This window comes from Trichechus manatus, unplaced genomic scaffold (genome assembly GCF_000243295.1).
Source record: "Trichechus manatus latirostris isolate Lorelei unplaced genomic scaffold, TriManLat1.0 scaffold00099, whole genome shotgun sequence".
NCBI lineage: Eukaryota > Metazoa > Chordata > Mammalia > Sirenia > Trichechidae > Trichechus > Trichechus manatus.
Window position 1 is genome coordinate 6,310,090 of NW_004444035.1, and position 21,495 is coordinate 6,331,584.

Here is a 21,495-nt window from a genome sequence, read left to right on the forward strand (position 1 = left end):
TCAGAAATATCAGGTCTAAAAATTAGCTCATTAACGTATGTGGTAGTCATTCAGCGCCCAAGTTCGTTTGTGTTGAAACTTGATGAATGTGATTTAAAAATGAGATGGAAAGTGTGAAATTCTGGCAGGATGGCAGTAGGTGAAATGTCCAGCCTGAGACACCCCGCCCCGCTTTCCTCCACTGCAGGCCTGGGGAAGCAGCTTGTTAGGTGCTCAGAAGGGGTCTATAGCTAACTCTAACATCAGTAGAGATGGAGCGGAAATGGGCATTATTACATTAGTACTTTGACTAAATAGCAACCATAGACTTTCCTCGAGTGTCTTGTGTTGAGTCTAGACGGAGGGGGTATAGGAACAAGGATCAAGAAACACAAATCACTTAAGTATGGAGTCTTCCCTCTGAATTATATATTATGAAAGGGGGAATCATGTGAATTCATGAGTATTATAGCAAGCATACATAATTTATAAAAAGGGAAAGATTAGATTTTATCTGCCATGTATTACCCGCCCTGCTCCAATAACCCTTGTTTATTTTCCTTTTTACTTCTCTTTTTCTTTTGTAATGTCCTAGATGGGAAGAGGAATGAGTTATCAGACAAATTTAGATTTTGCAAACTACTGCACTGATGAAAGTATTATTGAGATGCTTCGTTAAGAAAGATTTTCAGCACAGAGATGTGTCACTTCCTTTCCTCATGTACCAGATGCTGAAATACTATATGATAAAGATTTTAGGTTTCATTTGTAAAGAGAGAGAAGTGGATAAATCACTGCTGCCTTCTTTAAGACAATAGGTAAAAGGTTTACTTTAATGTTGTTTCCAAAACTGTTTTTTTGATGTGTCATATATGTGTCTGTGTGTGTGTGTGTGCGTGTGTGTGTGTATAAAGTAGCCCTGGTGGCACAGTGGTTAAGGGCTCAGCTACTAACCAAAAGATTGGCGGTTGGAACTCACCAGCTGCTCCGAGGGAGAAAGATGTGGCAGTCTGCTTCCGTAAAGATTTCAGCCTTGGGAACCCTATGGGGCAGTTTTACTCTGGATGGCAGTGGATTTTGTTTTTTTTGTTTGTTTGTTTGGAGGGTGTGTGTGTGTGTATGTGTATATATATATACACCCACATGCACACAAATATAATTTTCTGGTAGAATACTTTGTTTTATATTTGTTTTTTGTTCTTTTTAATGATAAAAGTTAGACTTCTGCTCGGTTTTATATGAGTAAAAAATGTGTATGTGCATAAATATACATGAAATATGCTAAATACTTCGTAGTTTAAATTAGCAAGAAATTTCTTCATATAACTGTGCATTTTTTTTTATATTGACTGTATTCAAAAAATAAGATTTAGCATATTTTAATTGTTTTCCTTATCTTTCGTACCCCACTTTGGTCCTCAGTCTGTTACCTGCTCATATAGCAAATATTGGTTGGGCATCTACAATGTGAACTTCACTGAACTGCCTGTGGGCAAGGGATACAAGGAATACAGTACATGTTCTCCCTCCAGGGAGTTCATGATCTAAGGCATATAACCAAATAGGCATAATATGATGTGAGCTCCTTAAGTGACGTCAAATTACTTCAGATAACTGCTATGGGAATACGTGAAAGGCCAGAATTGCTTTAAGGGGAGAAATGACTGTCAAAAACATCTTCATGGAGATGGTGGGATTTAGGTTCATCCTGAAGAGTGGGTAAGAGTTACACAGTATGCAGTGGGGCTTGGTATCTTATTGGTCATGTGAGAATAGCAATAGAAAAGTCATAGACCAGAGAGGACGGATGTTTTATACAGTGGCTCGGAGCTGAGAATCTGGAACTATGCTGCCTGAGTTCAAATCCCAGCTCCCCGACTGCCTAGTTGTGTAGCATTAACTCCACAACCCATTTGTAGGTTTTGGCTTCCCAACCTGTAACATGGGGAAAGTAATACCACGTATCTTATTGAGTTGCTGTGAGGATAAAATAAGAGAGTTCTTTTTTCTTTTTTTAATGGTATTTTTAAATTATGGGGGTTCGTTTGTTAGACTGTTTTCTGTCTACCAAGCACTTCACAAAAATTCTTTTTGAAACTCAGTAATTCTTTAAGTTGATCTTGTAATCATATTTTAACATATACAAAGAAACTACAATTCAAAGAGGTTAAAGATTTCCCGAAGGCCATACAGCTAGGAAATTTTCCAGCCAAAATTCAAATTCTAAAATTGACAGCTCTTTCTCCTTCCCTACCAAGGAAGGAGCCTCAGCTGCCATAGCACAATGGGAATGTTTCCGTTTCTGACGAGAGAGTCCCTCTTAAGCGAGGAGCTGTTTATTTCACACATAAGTTAATTCTGTTTTCACCTCATATGCATTTTTAACTGGTTTATGAAATTGAAATGATATTAAAGTTTTGGTAAGGAAGGTATAAAGTGAATATTTATCCCAAATCTTAAAGATGAAATAGACCTTAAATGTATGATGACCAATCTGAATAGGGAACAATCTTCAAAGAAAGAACGTGTATCCAATATGAAAAGAAAGATGGTAAATATCTATGACCTATAAAGAGCTTATCCACATATATAAAAGAAGAAAGATCCTCTGGGATGTATAAGAAATGTATATGAATCAACAATAATCCAAGAAGAAAAATAGATAATAATCACATGGAAATATACCTTCCACACTAATAATAAAATATGATCATCTGTACTAGTAAAACATTACCCTCTCCAAAAGAGGAGGAAAATATAAGAAAGAGTTTCATTTTAGGAAAATGGCAAAATAAATAAGCTACATATATTTGATGAATGGTGGCACAAATGGTTAAAGCGCTTGACCAGTAGCTGAAAAGTTGTCGCTTCAAACCCACCCAGAGCCTCAGAAGAAGCCATGTTGATCTGCTTCCAAGAGGTCACAGGCTTGAAAATCCTGTGGAGTAGTTCTACTCTGCACACATGGGGTCACCATGAGTTGGAACAGACCCAACGACAACTAACCCGAACAATAATCATTGTAAACCTGAAAACATCACATATAGAATGAAAATGTTGACACAATCTAAAGGGAAATACAAAATGGCAACAATATGTACATTGTGATATCAACATGATGATTATGTACAAAGACTTGAATTTAATCTAAAAAATGAAGGTACTTTTTCTTGTTAGGGTGATGGGAGGAGAGAAATTTTGTCCCAGCTGATCTATAATATTGCTATTATGTTTTTACAATAAAACATGGAAGACAGTAAATGTAGCTCTAAACAAGTCATCGTTGAAATTCTTCCATTATGGTTTGCCTTCTGTTGCAATTTCTGTAAACCTTCAGCTCACTTTTATGAAAAGCTGATATTGCAGAGATGTGTTTCACTTCTTGTGAGAAAGTGCTTTTAATAGATTATACACACTCAGGAGATTTCAAAATCCTTTGTCAGTGCATTGACATTTGGTAGGAAAAGTCACTTTATGCCGATGCTTTTTCTCCTCACTTTGGAAAGGATATCTAAAGGCAACGTGAATTGCGTCTAGCATGGTGGCTGGCAAAGCCTCTCCTGTTCCTTTGCTCTGACATTACTGAAAAAATTTACCTTCTGATGAGAGTAAAGAGCTGGAGTAATGTGGTAACACGATGCCTTTGGGGCAAAAAGGGATCAATCCTTGAGGGTGAATTTTTTGTTTCAATTTGTTAGTCACACAAAATGCAGAGAAAAGTATTTTGTTTTCCAATGAGTAAAAGAACTGTTAAAGTTTCCACGTTAGTGAAATAGACGCTTTTCTTGAGGCATAATCCTAGAGATGAAGTCCAGTCATCTTGCAAAATACCTTGTCTTTTTTTTTTTTTTTTTAATTTTGTCTTTGTCATTTATTTACTGAATGTACGTAAGGGGCGCCTACTAATGACCAGGAGCCGCTCTTATCGCTGAACTGCCAAGAGAAATCCTGTGTTATGGATGTAACTGGGGTGAGAGCAGGCAAACGATAAACAAGATAAACCAGGGAAACGTATTTTGTGTTAGACGATGATGCGTTCTTGGAGAAAATCCAAGCCAGGAAGGGGAAGAGGAAGTGAAAGAGGGTAGAGGCAGTCCCCAGTTACGAAGGAGAGCTGTTCCTAAATCTGTCTTTAAGTCGAGTTTGTAGGTAAGCCAGAACAGGTACGCACAGTTCTTATTTAGCCTCAGTTGGTCAAATGTTTGTCTTAGTATGTAGTATATATTTTACGTTTCTATGCATATAAAACACTTAAGAAATCCTTTCAAACAGCGCAATGTTTTCATGAGCGTCACAAAGCAGTGTGTTCGTTATTATGAACCACTGTATTTAACTCAAATTTTTAATATAACAGGCTTCATGACAGTTCCTTCTTCAGTCCGAGTTGTCTGTAAACCGGACGTTCCTAACCCAGGGACTGCCTGTGGTTGTAATTTTAAACCCAGTGTTTAAGAAAGGCCACCCTGAGAGAGAGATTTTAGTCTGGACCTGAGTGCCATGGGAAGCCAAGCGCAAGTTTTGAGCAGGAAGTGACAAGATCTGACTTCCTTTTTAAGGGCGCCATGCTGGAGGCTGTGTGAAGGATGAAGTGGAGGCAGGAAGACCAGTGTTATGGACTGGATTGTACCTCCTCCCCCACAAAATCTGTATTGAATTCCTAGCCTCTGTGGCTATGTACTTGAACCTATTTAGAAATCGGGTGTTTCTTTTGTTATGTTAATTAAGTTATAACAGTGCCGGTGTGAGACCTAAACTTAATCTCTTCTGAGGTATAAAAAGACCAGAAGGGATGCAGAGGCACAGACAGGGGGAAGAGGAAGACAGACAAAAGGGAGAGATCCATCTACAAGTCCAGGAAAGGCAAGGGTTGCTGGCAGCTACTAGAAGCTGCAGTCAGTCAAAAAAGGAACTTCCCCTAGAACCATGTCCTAAATACAAACTTCTAGCCTTGTGAACTGTGAGAAAATAAATTTCTGTTCTTTAAAGCCACCCCTGGTGGTATATCTGTTAGGGCTGGTATTTCTATTAGGGCAGCACTAGGTAACTAAGACAGCCAGTTAGAGAGCTATTGAAACAGTTGAGGTGAGAATAGGATGATGGTACTGGGTGATGGCAGTGGGGGAGGTAAGGAGAAGCACTTGGCTTTTGCATGAGGCTTGAAAGCAAACCAACAGGATTTAATAAGGGACTGGATGTGGAGGATGGAGGATGGGGGTGGAGGGTGGCCAAGGATGACCCCTAGGTTTGGGTTATACTTAGAAATCCAAGTAGAGATGATAAGCAGTTGAATATATGGGTCTGGAATTAAGGGGGGAGGTCTGGGCAGGAGATATTCATTTCAGAATTATCAGTTGTATAGATTGCACTTAAAGCAATGAGGCTTATGTGGTAAATGAGGGATTGAATATAGAGGGAAGAGAGAAGAGAACAAAACTGAGGGCTGGCACTCACTGAGGTTAAGGGACTGGGGAGATGAGGAATGAGTGAAACAAAACTCCCCTCAACAGAAGACCTTTCAGTTTGATATGTTTACTGTTTGCTGATCTCTCAAGAATCTGCTTCTGCCTTCATCATGTAAATAAAACAGCTTCAATTCCACACAGCAGGTTACGGATGTCCTTGCGTGACTTGATATCTTTTTCTTTCTTTTCATTGCCATGACCCTGACTGCCTCTTGTTCTTCTCCCACAGTGTCAACAGTCTTCCTTGTCTTTAGTAGTGGTTCTTTTTCCTTTGCCTGCCCATTAAACACGTTTGTTCTCGAGTTTATGTCCCTCACATTTTTTCCTGAAAAATATTTTAGACTGTTTTTTTCCTCCTATTTTTTGTTAAAGTGTTGTATTTTAACACTTATTCACTAATTATTTTCATGTCTTCTTTTTAATTGCCTCTCGGATGTTTCCCTTAACTGCCTTCCACACTGCCACTACCCAAGATGCCTGGCTGAGGGAGATGAAAATGAAACGCAAAAATTAAGATAGAGTGGAAAGAATGAATTAAAGGAATATTTAGGAAGCAAGAAGCAAGACTTGCTAAGGATTTGGATATAGGTCTTGGGTCTTGTGGCTGAGTCGTTTACAATAAAGCCTTGATTTCTGGTTTGAGTGATTGCTTTGCTAGCTCTATATTGCCACATGCCTGACTGAGTCATACAGTCCCTGTTACACAATAATAAGCAGATGATAGTAATAAATGGTTATAATAAGAAATAAAGAATACTGAATATACCATAGACTTCCGGAAGAACGAACAAATCAGTCTTAGAAGAAATACAACCAGAGTGCTCCTTAGAAGTGAGCTTGAGAAGTCTTTGCCTAGCGTACTTTGGAAACATCATCAGGAAAGACGAATCACTAAAAAAGGACATCATGTTTGGTAAAGTTGAGGGTTGCCAAAAATGAGGGAAACCCTCCATGGGATAGACTGACACAATAGTCACAACAATGAGTGCAAACGTGCCACCAACATGAAGATTGCACACAACCCAGCAACGTCTCCTCTCTTTACACATAAGGTCACCATGAGTCGGAGCCAACTGATCAGCAGCTAACAATAACAACATAACAAATAATTCATATAAATGGATGATATGCTGACGCATCTGTCTTGGAAGAAGTACAGCCAAAATGCTCCTGAGACACAAGGATGACGAGACTTCCTCTCACAGACTTTGGACGTGTTATCAGGAGGGACCAGTCCCTGGAGAAGGACATCATGCTTGGTAAAGAAGAGGGTCAGAGAAAAAGAGGAAGACCCTCAAGGGGATGCGCTGACACAGTGACTGCAACAGTTAGCTCAAGCATAACAACGATTGTGAGGATGGTGTAGGACTCGGCAGTGTTTCATTCTGTTGTACACGGGGTCGCTAGGAGTCGGAACCAACTCAACACCCCTAACAACAACAGCTAGTTGTGTTAGAAAAAAAAAATTCTGATTCTGAGACGTGAGATCTGAGCTGGATGTATTGGTTCTATCAGCATGCAGGTAGTGGTTCAAGCCATGAATGTAGACGAGTTTCCCAGAGAGAGTATGAAGACTAAGGGCAAAAGGCAGTAACAACAGGAAAGGCCAGCAATCCTCTGACAGCACCATCTATGATAAACCTAATTTTTTCTTTTTCTGGAAAAACGATACCAATATTTCATGCAGCTCATGATGCACTCCCGCTGTAAACTGCCCAGAAAACAAGCAGAACTTCCCATGATGCACCAAAAGTCGCCAGAAGGGGAAGACTTTCCAGCAGATTCTAGTGTTCATCTTGCTTCCAGCCTCCTGCTCCTGTCAGAGGTTTTGGGGTTTTATATAACCCTAATGTGGGCAGCTAGGTAGTACACACATAGACATTTTCTAGATGTTTTTCTTTTTTAAAGTGTTAATAAATCTACCCAAACAGACCATAGTTTGAGATACAGTGATTTGTAAAATATTTATTATCATCTATATAAGCCTATAAAAGATCAAAGTTTAGAAGTTTAAAGAAAAACAAATCTGAACTTAGGCTCTGTTTCAGGGTGAAAGGGAGAAAAACAAGATCTTTAATGGACAATATATGTATATTGTGATGCCAGCAATATAAAATCAGGTCACGATTGCCAAAAGAAAGAAACTTTTTTTTTTAACTTAATTTGTGTAGATAATAATTTTAATTTATATTTTGGATAGGTTGTGAAAGCAACACTGACTGATACCATCAGGGAAATGAAAGAAGAAATCCATGAGTAGGATGGCACTGGGCCATTCCTGCTGGGCTCTCTGCCTTTAGCTCTTGCTTCCACGATATTGATCCAGTCCACTTTCCCAGATTGTCCATGATATCAGGGCTTTTAATGTGGTAGTTTCCATTCCTGGAATATTCTCCTCATCCCAAATCACTGTTCATTTCTCAAAGCTCCAACAAGGTGTCATCTTTTCGGTGTTCCCACCTTGACTACTCATTTTCCCAGTGGATTTCCTCACTCTCTCTTTTGTATCTGTCTGTGCCTTGTATGTATATGTATCACAGTGGCAGGTGATTCTGAAGTTTATCATCTCCCTTATTAGTATATGAGATCTTTGGTAGTTGAAAATGTTGCATACACATTGATCTTGGCATCCTGTGGATTTACAGAGTACTTGATACAATAACACACAATAGCAATTTGTTGAACTGAGCTGCATAGAGATATAGGTACTTCCATCTTACTAAAGTGAAAATAACAGTACCTTCCATATCTTTGTTTTCATTATGTAGCAACTGACATTCTAGGGTTCACCTAAAAAAAAAATGTGTAGTTTGTAATTTCCTCCAAGAAGAGTCCTTTCAGCCAGTTGGCCCCTGTAGGTTCTGTGTTGGAAGTTTATTTGAAAATACATGTGAAGCTTCCAAGCAACTATACAGATACAATTAACCTTTTCCCAGCTTTAGGCCAAGTAGATCACTGGACTTCCGCTCTGGAACTGCCACTTTTTCTTCTCTCTAAAATAATATAATGTTTAACTTTTGTTGAAAAAACCATTCATAACTGCTTTAACAAAGGCCTGTAATGTATATGTAAAGTGCTAGACACACAGAGTGGAAGATATTCTCCCAAATAGAGGAATATATTTTGTTGCTGAAGCTCATGAAGATATTGTTTTTCCCATGATAGCAGATCTTCATTTAAAGGTGTGTTAACAGTCAGATTGCTTGAGGCAGATATTGCAGAGAGAGAGAGAGAAAGAGAAAGAGAGAGATAGGGTTCCTGTCTTTCTATCTACACTCAGGATGCATGTTAAATAGTGGTTCTCAAAGAGGGCTGGGTGTTTGGAAATGTGTGGGGATGAAGCCTGCTTTGTTTGTTTTTGAAGAGGGGAGAAAAAAGAGGTGGGCAACCCGAGGATGCAGAGGCAGATCCCTGCTGGCATACCGTTAAGCTCGTGGCTGTTAACTGAAAGCTTGGTGGTTCAAACCCACCCAGTGGCCTCACAGAAGAAAAGACCTGGCAATCTGCTCCGGTAAAGATTACAGCAAAGAAAACTCTGTGGGGCAGTTCTACTCTGTCTTATTGGGTCGCTATGAGTCGGAATCGACTTGACGGCGCGGCACGCAGCAACAACTGACATTTAGTGGGTGACTACCAAGGGTGATAATCCTCCTATACAACTGAATCACTTCTGCATAAAAACAATTGTCCCCCCAAATTACTGGTATTGTTCCCTTGAGAAATACTGGGGATGTGGCCTAAGCTAGTTGCTAATAGGACATGACAAAATACAAACAAATCCTGATTAGCACAGTCAGTGGCAACATCACAACAGCATAGCACAATCTCTTTTCCTTAAGATTTGGTTCACGTTCAAGGAGGATATCCAATGAGTAAGACGAACGTAGAATAGAGGAAAAAAAATCCGAATCGTGGACAAAACCTACTTGCCAAGAAATTCTCTACTGTCAAAAGCCCACCATTTTGATCCTGCTAGTCTCCAAACAGCAGTGTTTTGTTCTGTTGTACATAGGATCGCTGGGTCAGAACCAGCTCAACAGCACCTTACAACAACGTCCTCCAAACAGGAATCCTGGTGGCGCGGTGGTTAAGAGCTCGGCTGCTAACCAAAAGGTTGGCAGTTTAAATCCACCAGCCGCTCCTCGGAAACCCTGTGGGGCCATTCTATTCTGTCTTATAGGGTCGCTATGAGTCTGAATTGACTTGATGGCAACGGGTTTGGTTTGAGTTTATCCCCCAAACATCCATTGTGTTGAAAGCAAAAATAAAGCTAATAGAGGAGACTAACATCTTATCAGAAATAAATCAGTTTATTTATTCATTCACCAACTATTAACTATATTCTACATCTTGATGATATAGTAGTGAAAAAAAAACAGGCGTGTTTCCTTCCCTTATACAACTCAGTCTGGAGAACTATATCAGCTTTAAAAAGGTTTCACCTTTTTATATAAACATCCCCAGGTGGAAGATAGAATAATATAAGAAAGGTTTCCTTTGCAGTTAGCTGGAAATGGAGTCAGCATATCCCAGATATGAAATGCACGGAGAAGGGGCCAGCGTGCAGCTGGCATGGGAAACGTTTCTAGTTACTTTCGGGCGTATAGAAATGCTTGTTTGTGAGGCCTTCCTTTACCAGCTGAATGCAAAGCTAAAAATCTTTGCCACATAGCCCAAGTCACTGTAAACCATAGTTTTAAAATAAAGGTAACTAAGCTTTATTGTCATCTCAATTTTTTTTTGTTATTATTTGTTTGCTTCTTCATTTGTTTTGCTTGACAAGTAAAATCATTATCCAGATGAAAAAAGGGAAGTCAACTGAAAAGGGGGAAATGGCAGGCTAGTCTGGATCTGAATTATCCAACGGGGCTTCCTAGAATAGTCAATTTCTAGGTTTATTTCTTATACAGTGAAACCTGCGAGAGCTGGAACTAGAAGGGACTGCCTGGTTTTTCCGAGTCTCACAAGTTCTTCCTCCTTTGACGAGGTACAGTCTTACCACTTAACTACGGCTCTCTATTAGTGGAAAATATTTTGTGTTTTCCTTCTCTGACAGGTTTCCACCTGACACAGGTTCTGGCTTTCGCAGGTTTTACTGTACCGTATTTGGTCTGCCTGAGAAAAGAGGATCTCTATTCCATCCCCTTCCCCCAGGGACCAAAGCCTTCAAAGAACAGTCCTTCCTCAGTTCAACATAGGATTTTTGGGAACTACAGTGAATTCACCAAAATTAGCATGTACAAAGATTGTCACTGCAAACCACAAACTCAGTTATCTCCATGGTAATGTTTAAAAAATACATTGTCAGGAATTGAGTCACATCCTCACTTGTCAATGTGTCTCCCTAAAGCAGGGTGGATGTCTGCATATGAATGTTTGTCCTTTGTTTCCTGGACTGGATGGGAGCTCACTGTCTGGAGCTGCCTGTGCACTCAGTCCAAACTTCAGTAGGACTAAGTCATAACTCAAGAAAGGAGCAACCAGAAGATGTTGGCTTCATGATAAATCTATCAGTCAGATGAACTGACCCATTTCCAACAAAGTTAAGCAATTTCTTTTCATGCAAAATGTTGAAGTGTGGTTCTCAGACCCGCAGCAGCAACATCACTTAAGAACTTGCTGGAATTGCAAATACTGGAGCCCTCCCCGAAGAGCAACTGCCAACCCAAACATCGGTGGTTCGAACCCACCAGGGAGAAAGATGTGGCAGTCTTGGAAACCCTGTGCGGTCGCTATGAGTCAGAATTGACTCAAGGCAGTGGGCTTGGTTTTGGGTTTTTGGAGGGTAGGGCCCATCCATCTGCTTTTAACAAGTCTTTCAAATGATTCTGATGTGTGTTAAAGAGAACCACTGACATGGAGTGCAGACCTGTGCTTTAAAAAGGTAAAAGAAGGTATTTGTGATGCTGCCAATGCATAATGAGAGAAGCCCTGAAAAGAAAGAGAGGGAGGGAGGAAGGAAGGAAAGATGGAAGGAAGGGAGGAAGAAAGGAAGAGAGGAAGGAAGGAAGGGAGGAAGGGAGGAAAGATGGAAGGAAGGGAGGAAGAAAGGAAGAGAAGAAGAAAGGAAGGGAGGAAGGGAGGAAAGATGGAAGAAAGAAAAAAAGAGAAAAGGAAAGAAAGAAAGAACCTAGATTTGTCCTGTGGTTCCTATTCTAGTAATTAGACTTTGTTTTATCTAAGTTGATAAGCAGATGCTTTGGCAAAGGAAAAACTAGCTCATGAAGCTATGTTTTGAAAATTTAACTCAGAACCCCTGATGAAAGATCACAGGAAATATTTGTATCAAATTTTATGTAACTATTTGTTGTAAAATATTTTTTTTCTTTTCTCTCACTTTGGAAAATATTTTTAGCTAAAAACAGAAAAGCTTCATCTGCCGGCTGCCACTGAAAAAGCACACGCCTACAAACCCGCAAACATACATTTGTATGTAGAAAGATACCTAATTAGGTTCTATGCAAATATGTCTTTTAATGTTAAAATTAAAACTTTGTGGGTAAGTTTAACACATTGCTACACATGGTTGCTCTTGTTTTCGTTGTTGTGTGCCACACCAGGTCAATTCTGACTCATGACGACTCTGTAAGACAGAGTAGAACTGTCCCATAGGGCTTCCTAGGCTGTAATCTTTATAGGGAACAAATCACCAGGTCTTTTCTCCCTCGGAGAAACTGGTGGGTTCAAACCTGATCTTTCAGTTAGTAGCCGAGTGCTTTAACTGCTGCGCCCCCAGGGTTACACTACATATGGTAAATATATAAATTTAACTAATTAAGTATACTTATCTTTTTCTTAAAATTGAATTCTAATTATAAATTTCAATTTGACATATATTATGGAGCCCTGGTGGCACAGTGGTTAAGCGTTCAGCTACTAACCAAAAGGTCTGCAGTTCGAATCTACCAGCTGCTCCTTGGAAACCCTATGGGGCAGTTCTGCTCTGTCCTGTAGGGTCACTATGAGTTGGAATCGACTGGATGGCAATGGTATATATAAAACCAAAAAGTCCTAAGCATATATTTTTCCATTTGCTTGATAGAAGTATGGAGCAGTGGGACAGACTTACCGATGAGCAGGAGGAAGCTGTAAACCGCTCAGAATCTGTGAAATTTGATGCTCGCTCAATGACGGCACTGATTGCTCAGAGTAAGTAGGCGGGTGCGGGGTGCCCATGGAGGCTGTTCTTAAGAGTTGTGGACAATATGTAAAATTATAGTCTTGAGACTTATCTTAAATGTGTATGGATATTAAAATAACAGTTATCTGATCAATAGGTTTACTCCTCTCTTGAGACAGAATAGAAAATCAGCTTAAACCATTAAGTAAGGAATAATTGCATTAGATTAAATTGGTTCACAGTAGATTGACATTTCTGATTTCCAAGCCTCAAGACCAGTCCTAGAGATGACTGTGGTCCTACCATCATGCACTGATATTGGAAAACTGTAGGTGGTAGTTACTGAAACACGTGTTTGTACAGGTTACAACAGGAAATCAATAGAAGCACGGTTCAGCCGTAGCTGGACAGGCTTGTTTAAGGAGGCAGGACAGAGGAGTTTTTAATTCCACGAAGTCTTGAAGGATGAATAGGGTTCATCAAGGTAATGGATGAGGAGAAGGGAGTTACAGGGACATTTCAGTAAGAGGAAGCAGCATATAGCAAAGACAGAGGGTCATGAGTGAGTCCTTACATAGTTAACCTGAGATATAGGTCACAACCCCAGGGCAAGGTGGACCTTTGTGCCAGGGAGGGATGGAGGGGAGGGTGTGACACCAGTGAGTCAGAAGCAAGAACAAAAATAGTAAAAGCTGTTATAGGCAGAGATAAAAAGAGGTGGAGAAGGTAGGACAGTGGCACTGGGGACAAAGAAAAGGCAACAGAAACCTTTGAATTCCATTTAAAAGGTAGAATTCATAGAACTCCTGAATTTGAGTTGGAGACAAGGAAGGAGATGACTCCTAGGTTTCAGGCTTAGTTGACCTGGTAGACGAGATACGCCTTCTTGCTCCTGTTGTGGGTGCTTTTCCTTCGTTTTCTATCTTTTTATTTGTTTTCTTTTCTCTCCTATTCTTTTCTTTTTTTCTCTTCTTTCCATTTAATCCCACATAGAATATTATTGAACAATGTCTAAAATTTATTTAGGAGTTTGCAACCTGAAATCAAATTGCACTCCTTTTTTTTTTTAATTGAACAATAAAAACGAAAGTCATACGGAAGAATTTTGGAATAGATGTTTTACTCACTTAGTCAGAGAAAGGTCATCTCGTCTATTAAGTTTCCAGTCTCTACTGATTTATCTCTACCTCATTTAGCATCCCATTACATGAACTACTGTTCCACATAAGTGCATAATGCTAAAAGGTTATTGTTATGAATGTATCTTGAAATACCCAGAGAATGGGCTTCAGGGATCCATTCCAAAGTTTAGTCAAAGTGGAAATGTTTGAAAAATTCATGGTTGTATTAAGTTACATGAAAATTTTTATTTTAACCCAGAACATACGATAGCCAATGCTTTCTAACAGTGGCTTATGCTTTTGTTTTTTTAGATCCTAAAAATGGCCCTACTCTTCAAGAGAAACTGAAGTCTTTCAAAGCTGCGTTGATTGTTCTTTATCTCCTTGTGTTTGCACTTCTCATACCAGTCATCGGAATAGTGGCAGGTACTGTATTCTAGAGTTCTGCAACTCAGCAACTAACCTGTGATTATTTACTGCAGAAGCAAAGAAATAACTGTCTTTTGCATGTGGTAGATTCATAAGGAAAACTTCACATTACAAAGTTTTCCTCAAATTGATTAAATGAAAAAATAGATTCTGAAAACTTAAGTGGAAAGGGTAGATTTTTTTAAAAGTAAAATACTCTAAAATCTATCATTTTTTTTTCTGGGTCTAGCAGCATGAAAGAAAATGTACGGGTGTGGTGGTGGGTGTGTGGATGGGTGAGTGGACATGTTTCTATCTCTATAATGTGCAAAAATGTCAACCAAAGGGAAAGATTTAATATACAGTTAAGATTTAGTTGTTTTCAGAAGTAAAATAATTAAAGTAAAAATATCTAAAAGGAAATTAATCCTTAAACATTTCCTCATTTTTGGTATCTGTTAGATTTTTTTTTTCCTATTTTATATTACCTTGTAGTCAAATCTTAAAAATTATCTTACTACAAAGCTATTGAGATGGAACTGGAAAAGAAAACTATTTTTGCATAATAGGCATAGACAATAAATGTTTACATTATAATTTAAAATATCTTTGCTAGTTCTAAATTTAATCTTTCCCTGAAATATCCGGAATAGTATACGTATTATTGTTACTGAAAAAAACACAAAAAAATTCTTCCATTTTAGTGATTTTAAATTATTGAGGTGATTGCTATTGATTATTAAAATTTTAGCATTTGAGTCTATACATCCTCACCATGAATCATAGCCTTTGTTATTGTTGTTGTTGTTAGGTGCCGTTGAGTAGGTTCCGACTCATAGCGACCCTTGTACAACAAAATGAAACACTGCCTGGTCCTATGTCCTCCTCACAATTGTTGCCATATTTGAGCCCATTGTTGCAGCCACTGTGTCAATCCATCTCGTTGAGGGTCCTCTCTTTTGCTGACTCTCTACTTTACCAAGCATGATATCCTTCTCCAGGGTCTGATCCCTCCTGATAAAATGTCCAAAGTATGCAAGTCTCACCATCGCCGCTTCTAAATAGCATTCTGGCTGTGCTTCTTCCAAGACAGGCCTGTTCATTCTTCTGGCAGTCCATGGTATAGTCAATATTCTTCACCAACACCATAATTCAAAGGCATTAACTCTCTTATGTCTTCCTTATTCATTGTCCAGCTTTCACATGCATATGAGGTAACTGAAAACACCATGGCTTGGGTCAGGCGCATCTTAGTCCTGAAAGTGACATCTTTGCTTTTTAACACTTTAAAGAGGTCTTTTGCAGCACATTTGCCTAGTGCAATGCATCTTTTGATTTCTTGACTGCTGCTTCCATGGTCCTTGATTGTGGATCCAGGTAAAATGAAAATCCTTCACAACTGCAATCTTTTCTCCATTTATAATGACATTGCTTACTGGTCCAGTTGTGAGGATTTTTGTTTTCTTTATGTTGAGGCACAATCCATACTGAAAGCTGCAGTCTTTGATCTTCATCAGTAAGTGCTTCAGGTTCTCTTCACTTTCAGCAAGCGTACTGCAGGTTGTTAATGAGTCTTCCTCCAATCCTGATGCTGCATTCTTCTTCATATAGTCCAGCTTCTCAGATTGTTTGCTCAGCATACAGATTGAATGAATGTGGTGAAAGGATACAACCTTGATGCACATCTTTCCTGACTTTAAACCACACAGTATCCCCTTGTTCTGCCTGAACAACTGTGTCTTAGTCTATGTACAGGTTCCTCGTGAGCACAATTAGGTGTTTTGGAATTCCCATTCTTTGCAATGTTATGCATAATTTGTTATGATCTACACTGTTGAATGTTTTTTCATAGTCAATAAAACACAGGTAAACATCTTTCTGGTATTCTCTGCTTTCAGCCAAGATCCATCTGACATCAGTAATGATATCCCTGGTTCCATGTCCTCTTCTGAATCTGGCTTGAATTTCTGGCAGTTCCCTATAGATGTACTGCTTCAAACATTTTTTGAATCATTTTCAGGAAAATTTTACTTGCGTATGATGTTAATTGTATTGTTCAATAATTTCCACATTCTGTTGGATCACCTTTCTTTGGAATGGGCAAGTATTTGGATTTCTTCCAGTCAGCTGGCCAGGTAGCTGTCTTCCAAATTTCTTGGCATAGACGAGTGAGCACTTCCTATGCTGCATCCATTTGTTGAGACGTCTCAATTGGTATTCTGTCAATTCTTGGAGCCTTGTTTTTCACCAATGCCTTCAGTACAGCTTGGACTTCTTCTTTCAATACCATTGGTTCTTGATCATATACTACCTCCTGAAGTGGTTGAACGTCGACCAATTCTTTTTGGTACAATGGCTCTGTGTATTCCTTCCATCTTTTTTTGATGCTTCCTATGTTGTTCAATATCTTGCCCATAGAATCCTACAATATTGCAACTTGTAGCTTGAATTTTTTCTCCAGTTCTTTTAGCTTGAGAAATGTGAGCATGTTCTCCCTTTTGGTTTTCTATCTCCAGGTCTTTGCACATGTCATTATAATGCTTCACTTTGTCTTCTCAAGCTGCCCTTTGAAATCTTCTGTTCAGCTCTTTTACTTCATCATTGCTTCCATTCACTTCAGCTACTTGATGTTCAAGAGCAAGTTTCAGAGTCTCTTCTGACATCCATTTTGGCCTTCTTTTCTTTCTTGTCTTTTTAATGACCATTTGCTTTTTTCATGTATGTTGTCCTTGATGTCATCCCACAAATCATCTGGTCTTTGGTCATTAGTGTTCAATGCATCATATCTATTCTTGAGACAGTCTCTAAATTCAGATGAGATATACTCAACGTTGTACTTTGGCTCTTGTGGATTTATTTTAATTTTCTTCAGCTTCAACTTGAACTTGATTTGAGCAAATGATGGTCTGTTCTGCTGCTGGACCCTGGCCTTGTTCTGACTGATGATACTGAGCTTTTCCATAGTCTCTTTCCACAGATGTAGTCAACTTGATTCCTGCTTATTCCATCTGCAAGGTCTACGTATACAGTCACTGTTTATGTTGTTGAAAAAAAGTATTTCCAATGAATAGGTCAGTGGTCTTGCAGAATTCTATAATGTGATCTCTGGTGTCATTTCTATCACTAAGACCATATTTCCTAACTATAGATCCTTCTTCTTTATTTCCAGCTTTCACATTCCAATCACCAGTACTTTATCAATGCATGTTGATTACATGTTTGATCAATTTCAGACTGCAGAAGTTGGTAAAAATCTTCAGTTTCTTCATCTTTGGCCTTAGCGGTTGGTGCATAAATTTGAATAATAGTTGTATTAACTGGTCTTCCTTATAAGCATATGTATATTATCCTATCACTGACAGAGGTGCACTTCAGGGTAGATTTTGAAATGTTCTTTTTGACAATGAATGTGACACTGTTTCTCTTCAAGTTGTCATTCCTGGCATAGTAGACCATATGATTGTCTGATTCAAAATGGTCAGTACTAGTCCATTCTCGCTAATGCCTAGGATGTCGATGTTTATGTGTTCCGTTTCATTTTTGACAACTTCTAATTTTCCTAGATTGATAGTTTGTACATTCCACGTTCCAATTATTACTGGATGTTTGTAGCTCTTTCTTCTCATTTTGAGTCATACCACTTAAGCAAATGAAGGTCCTGAAAGCTTTACTCCATTCATATCATTAAATTCTACTCTACTTTGAGGAGGAAGCTCTTCCCCAGTCCTATTTTGAGTGGAATGCCTTCCAACCTGAGGGGCTCATCTGCCAGCACTATATCAGACAATGTTCCACTTCTATTCATAACGGTTCCACGGGCTAATTTTTTTTTATTTAGATGTAGATCACCAGGTCCTTCCTCCTAGTCTGTCTGAGTCTGGAAGCTCCACTGAAACCTGTTCATCATGGGTGACCCTGCTGGTATTTGAAATACTGGTGGCTTAGCTTCCAGCATCACAGCAACATGCAAGCCACCACAGTAGGACAGACTGACAGACGAGTGGTGGATGAAACACATAGAATAAAATTCATGTTTCCATGTGTTAGTATCGAGGTTGAAATTTATCAACGGATGCCAAAAATGAGACAAGTACGATTTGCGGAGAATAGTAAACTTCTCATGAATGTTTTGTGAATGGATAATCAAACATCAGTAGTGACAACTGTATTGGATTTTCCTGTGACTTTCCCTTTGCTTCTTAGGGATAAATGAGAACCTGTTTTTAGTTTGCCTCCTGTTTTGTTCCAAGAGGCTTGGTAGTAACAATATAACTAGAGATTTAAAATTTAATTAAGTAAGAAGAGTAAGATAAAAATATAGATATGTAAAGGTAAAATGTAATGAACCAGACCATTTCAAAAAAAATTATCCCCTAAAGTCCTATATACTTCTAGCAGTGGGTCACAGATTTGATGATAAGTATTCTAGTGCTAGTTGAAGACGTAAACCTGATCATTTACATTAAAATTCCTATAATATAAAAAGCCAGTTTTCTCATGAGAAGCTTTTCTAGTACTGAGAGCAGAGACAACTATTCCTGTGAGTCTTCGTGAAGAAGAGGGCTTATAAACTAATGACCTACACCTCAGCAATGTCCTTACAGTTTATATGGCCACATGTTTCATAGGATTATTATTTAAAATAGCTTTCAAAATAATCTAATGAACATCCTCTGGGAGAAAAAAGTAAAAAGAACCTTTTACTTGGGCTCAGCTTGATGTCCTTCAGATATGGCTCTTTGGAGAGTCTGGCTTGAAGTGGGGGTAAATTTGAGGGTTTCTTCAGGGGTAGGTTGGTGGCACAGTGGTTAAAGTGCTCCACTAATTGAAAGGTTAGCAGTTTGAACCCACTAGCTGTTCCACAGGAGTAAGATATGACAGTCTGCTTCCATAAAGGTTTACAGCCTTGGAAACCCTATGGGGCAATTCTACTCTGTCCTGTCCTATAGGGTCACTGTGAGTTCGAATCGACTGGACGGCAGTGGATTTTTGGTGGGTAGTTCTCCTCTTCTCTATGACTGGTAAAGTGTCAGCCATTTGCTCTAACGAGATAGGCTGGGAGTAAGATAAATGTTCATGTGCATACTAATGGATCTAACATTAAAATGCTCCTCAGTAGAAGGCCTAAGCTCCTTTGCTAAGGGGAGGTTTTAAAGAATATTTTAAGACAGAGCCAAAATTCTGCTAAGAGAGAAATGATAATGAAAGCAACAATGGGAAATACTGAAACAGTAACGAGCATTTTTGAGCATTTACACTGTTCCTGTCTCTGGGCTGTAAGCTTCTCACAGATTATCTTAATACACTCTTACAATTACCCTCTGAGCAGAGACTGTAATTTTCCTCACTAGACACATGAGGAAACAGACCGAGAGGGCAGAACTCGGCCTCCCACCCATGAATTCTGACTCCTACACTCCGCTCTACTGTCTCCCAGGATAATTGAGTTTTCATACCACAGTGTAGTCAGCCAATTAAAAAACCACCACCAAACACAGAGTTGCCATAATTTTAGCTAGGAAAAGTTTTTTTACGGGTAAAAATTAATGCCTATTTTGGCCATTAAAAATAAACAAAAACAAAAATACCTCAGCCAGCCAACCAACCAACGAAACTACAGTCACCTAAGAAAAAAACAAACAAACAAAAAAAAAACCTAATGTGTCTGGCGTGAAACAGTTTAACTTCCTGATGAGCTGAAGCTATCTGTATGTTATTTATCTATATGCTGTCTGAAGTTTAAAATGCATACCAGAAAAATTTTTGTTGTAGAGGATCATTAGCTCTAAGCCAGTTGGGTCAACTTCAGAGCCAACCCCAGACAGCGCAACTTCTGATAGCCCCGCACAGAATGCAGAGAGAAGGCTGCAAAGAATTTAGGGTTCTAACCACGTTTACAATCCCTGGGCTATTAGAAAACACTACTAAGTCAACACATTTGTTCTTAGGTTGACAATGATTGGTCTGAAGTGGTTTTGTTTCCTAAAACTACAAAAAAAACCCCAAAAAACCAAATCCATTGCCGTTGAGTTGATTCCAACTCATAGTAACCCTACAGAACAGAGTAGAACTACCCCATAGGGTTTCAGAGGAGTTGCTGGTGGATTCAAACTGACGACCTTTTGGTTAGCAGCCATAGCTCTTAACCACTGCGCCACCAGGGCTCCGATAGCTACCTTTTAAGACTGAGAAGAAGCTAAAAATTTTGGAATCGTTTAAGTTCACATTAAATCACCCAGATTCACCCAAAAAGCAAAACCCACTCTGTGTTTTATGCATGAATGATAAGCAACTGAATGTGGGTTTACATCTTAATAAGTTGTATATCAGAATATTTTTCAAAAAGTAACTAAAATGTAATATATCTCTCTACATGAGATCAAAAAAATTTACAAATGTATCGTTAAAATGATAGAAATTACTGTTTTGCCAAATCTGAGTTGATGGGTAAAATAAAATATACATAAAAGCTCTATTCAAATTTAAAGTCCCTTGTACATTGAAATGTATTATCTTAATTATAAAGTATACTCCATGTGTTACCTTTTCTTAAAGAAGCTGCTTGATGCCTTTCACACTACAACATAATAATGTCACGTGTCAGGAAGATATAATCTATGATTAATGTTTATAAATTATTACTGAAATACTGAGGATTCTGCAGCTCCAAGCAATATAAATTTTTGCTAGGAGAAGATACTGCCTACATGAAAGAGTAAATATGATCTATAGAATCAAAATAACCCTCTCTGTACTTTTTTTCACAAGCCCTCAAAGTTGGTCACTTTGAAATAGAAAAGTTACAAAATCTATGTCTCCAATATTAATGAAAGAAATGAATATGTGAAAATATGATCTCTGATATTTTTTACCTAGATTTATAATACAGAATTAACCAGTTTTAAAGAAACTACCGAATAAATTAGTTTTCACTTAAGGTCCGAGGAAACGAGCAATGTTGTGTTTTTAAACCTATAAGCAAAATGTATCCTTTCCATCAACTCATGTTGAACTTGATGTTAAATAAAGACTCTTGGTCACATGACCTTCCATCAAATCAAGTCCTCCAATTCCATACTGTGAAAAATATTTGCTGTACCCATATGACATAGAATTTTTTCTACCACTGAAAGTAAAATTATATGAGTGGGCAGTTAGAGTGATACGACTAGTAAATCAAAGCACAGAACTAGTATGCGTGGGAACACCCAAGCCCAGAATATTTTTGATATTACACAATATTAATTTTCCATTGTTGTCAATATTGCGCTTATAGATGCTTAAGTCACAGATTTCAATCCAAAATATTAATAACAATAAAAGCTAAAGCTTATGTGACAGGAAGCTTCTAAGCACTTAACATCTATTAGCTCACTTAACTGTTCAAACACTAACTATTGATATC

At 38.6% G+C, this 21,495-nt stretch overlaps 1 protein-coding gene across 3 annotated transcripts in view; it reads left to right on the top strand.

Moving 5' to 3' along the window:
- The first annotated feature begins 511 nt into the window (after positions 1-511).
- MSR1 (macrophage scavenger receptor 1) overlaps positions 512-21,495 on the top strand; it is an 87,489-nt gene continuing 66,505 nt past the window's right edge. The window contains exons 1-3 of one of the 3 annotated variants that reach the window (XM_004382787.2): positions 512-797; positions 12,484-12,590; positions 13,995-14,108. In XM_004382787.2, the coding sequence (XP_004382844.1) occupies positions 12,488-12,590; positions 13,995-14,108 (217 nt within the window). In that variant the 5' untranslated portion in view covers positions 512-797; positions 12,484-12,487. Of the gene's footprint in view, positions 798-11,667; positions 11,941-12,483; positions 12,591-13,994; positions 14,109-21,495 lie in introns of those variants that run through there. The other 2 variants (XM_023737232.1, XM_023737233.1) reach the window with 2 other exon arrangements.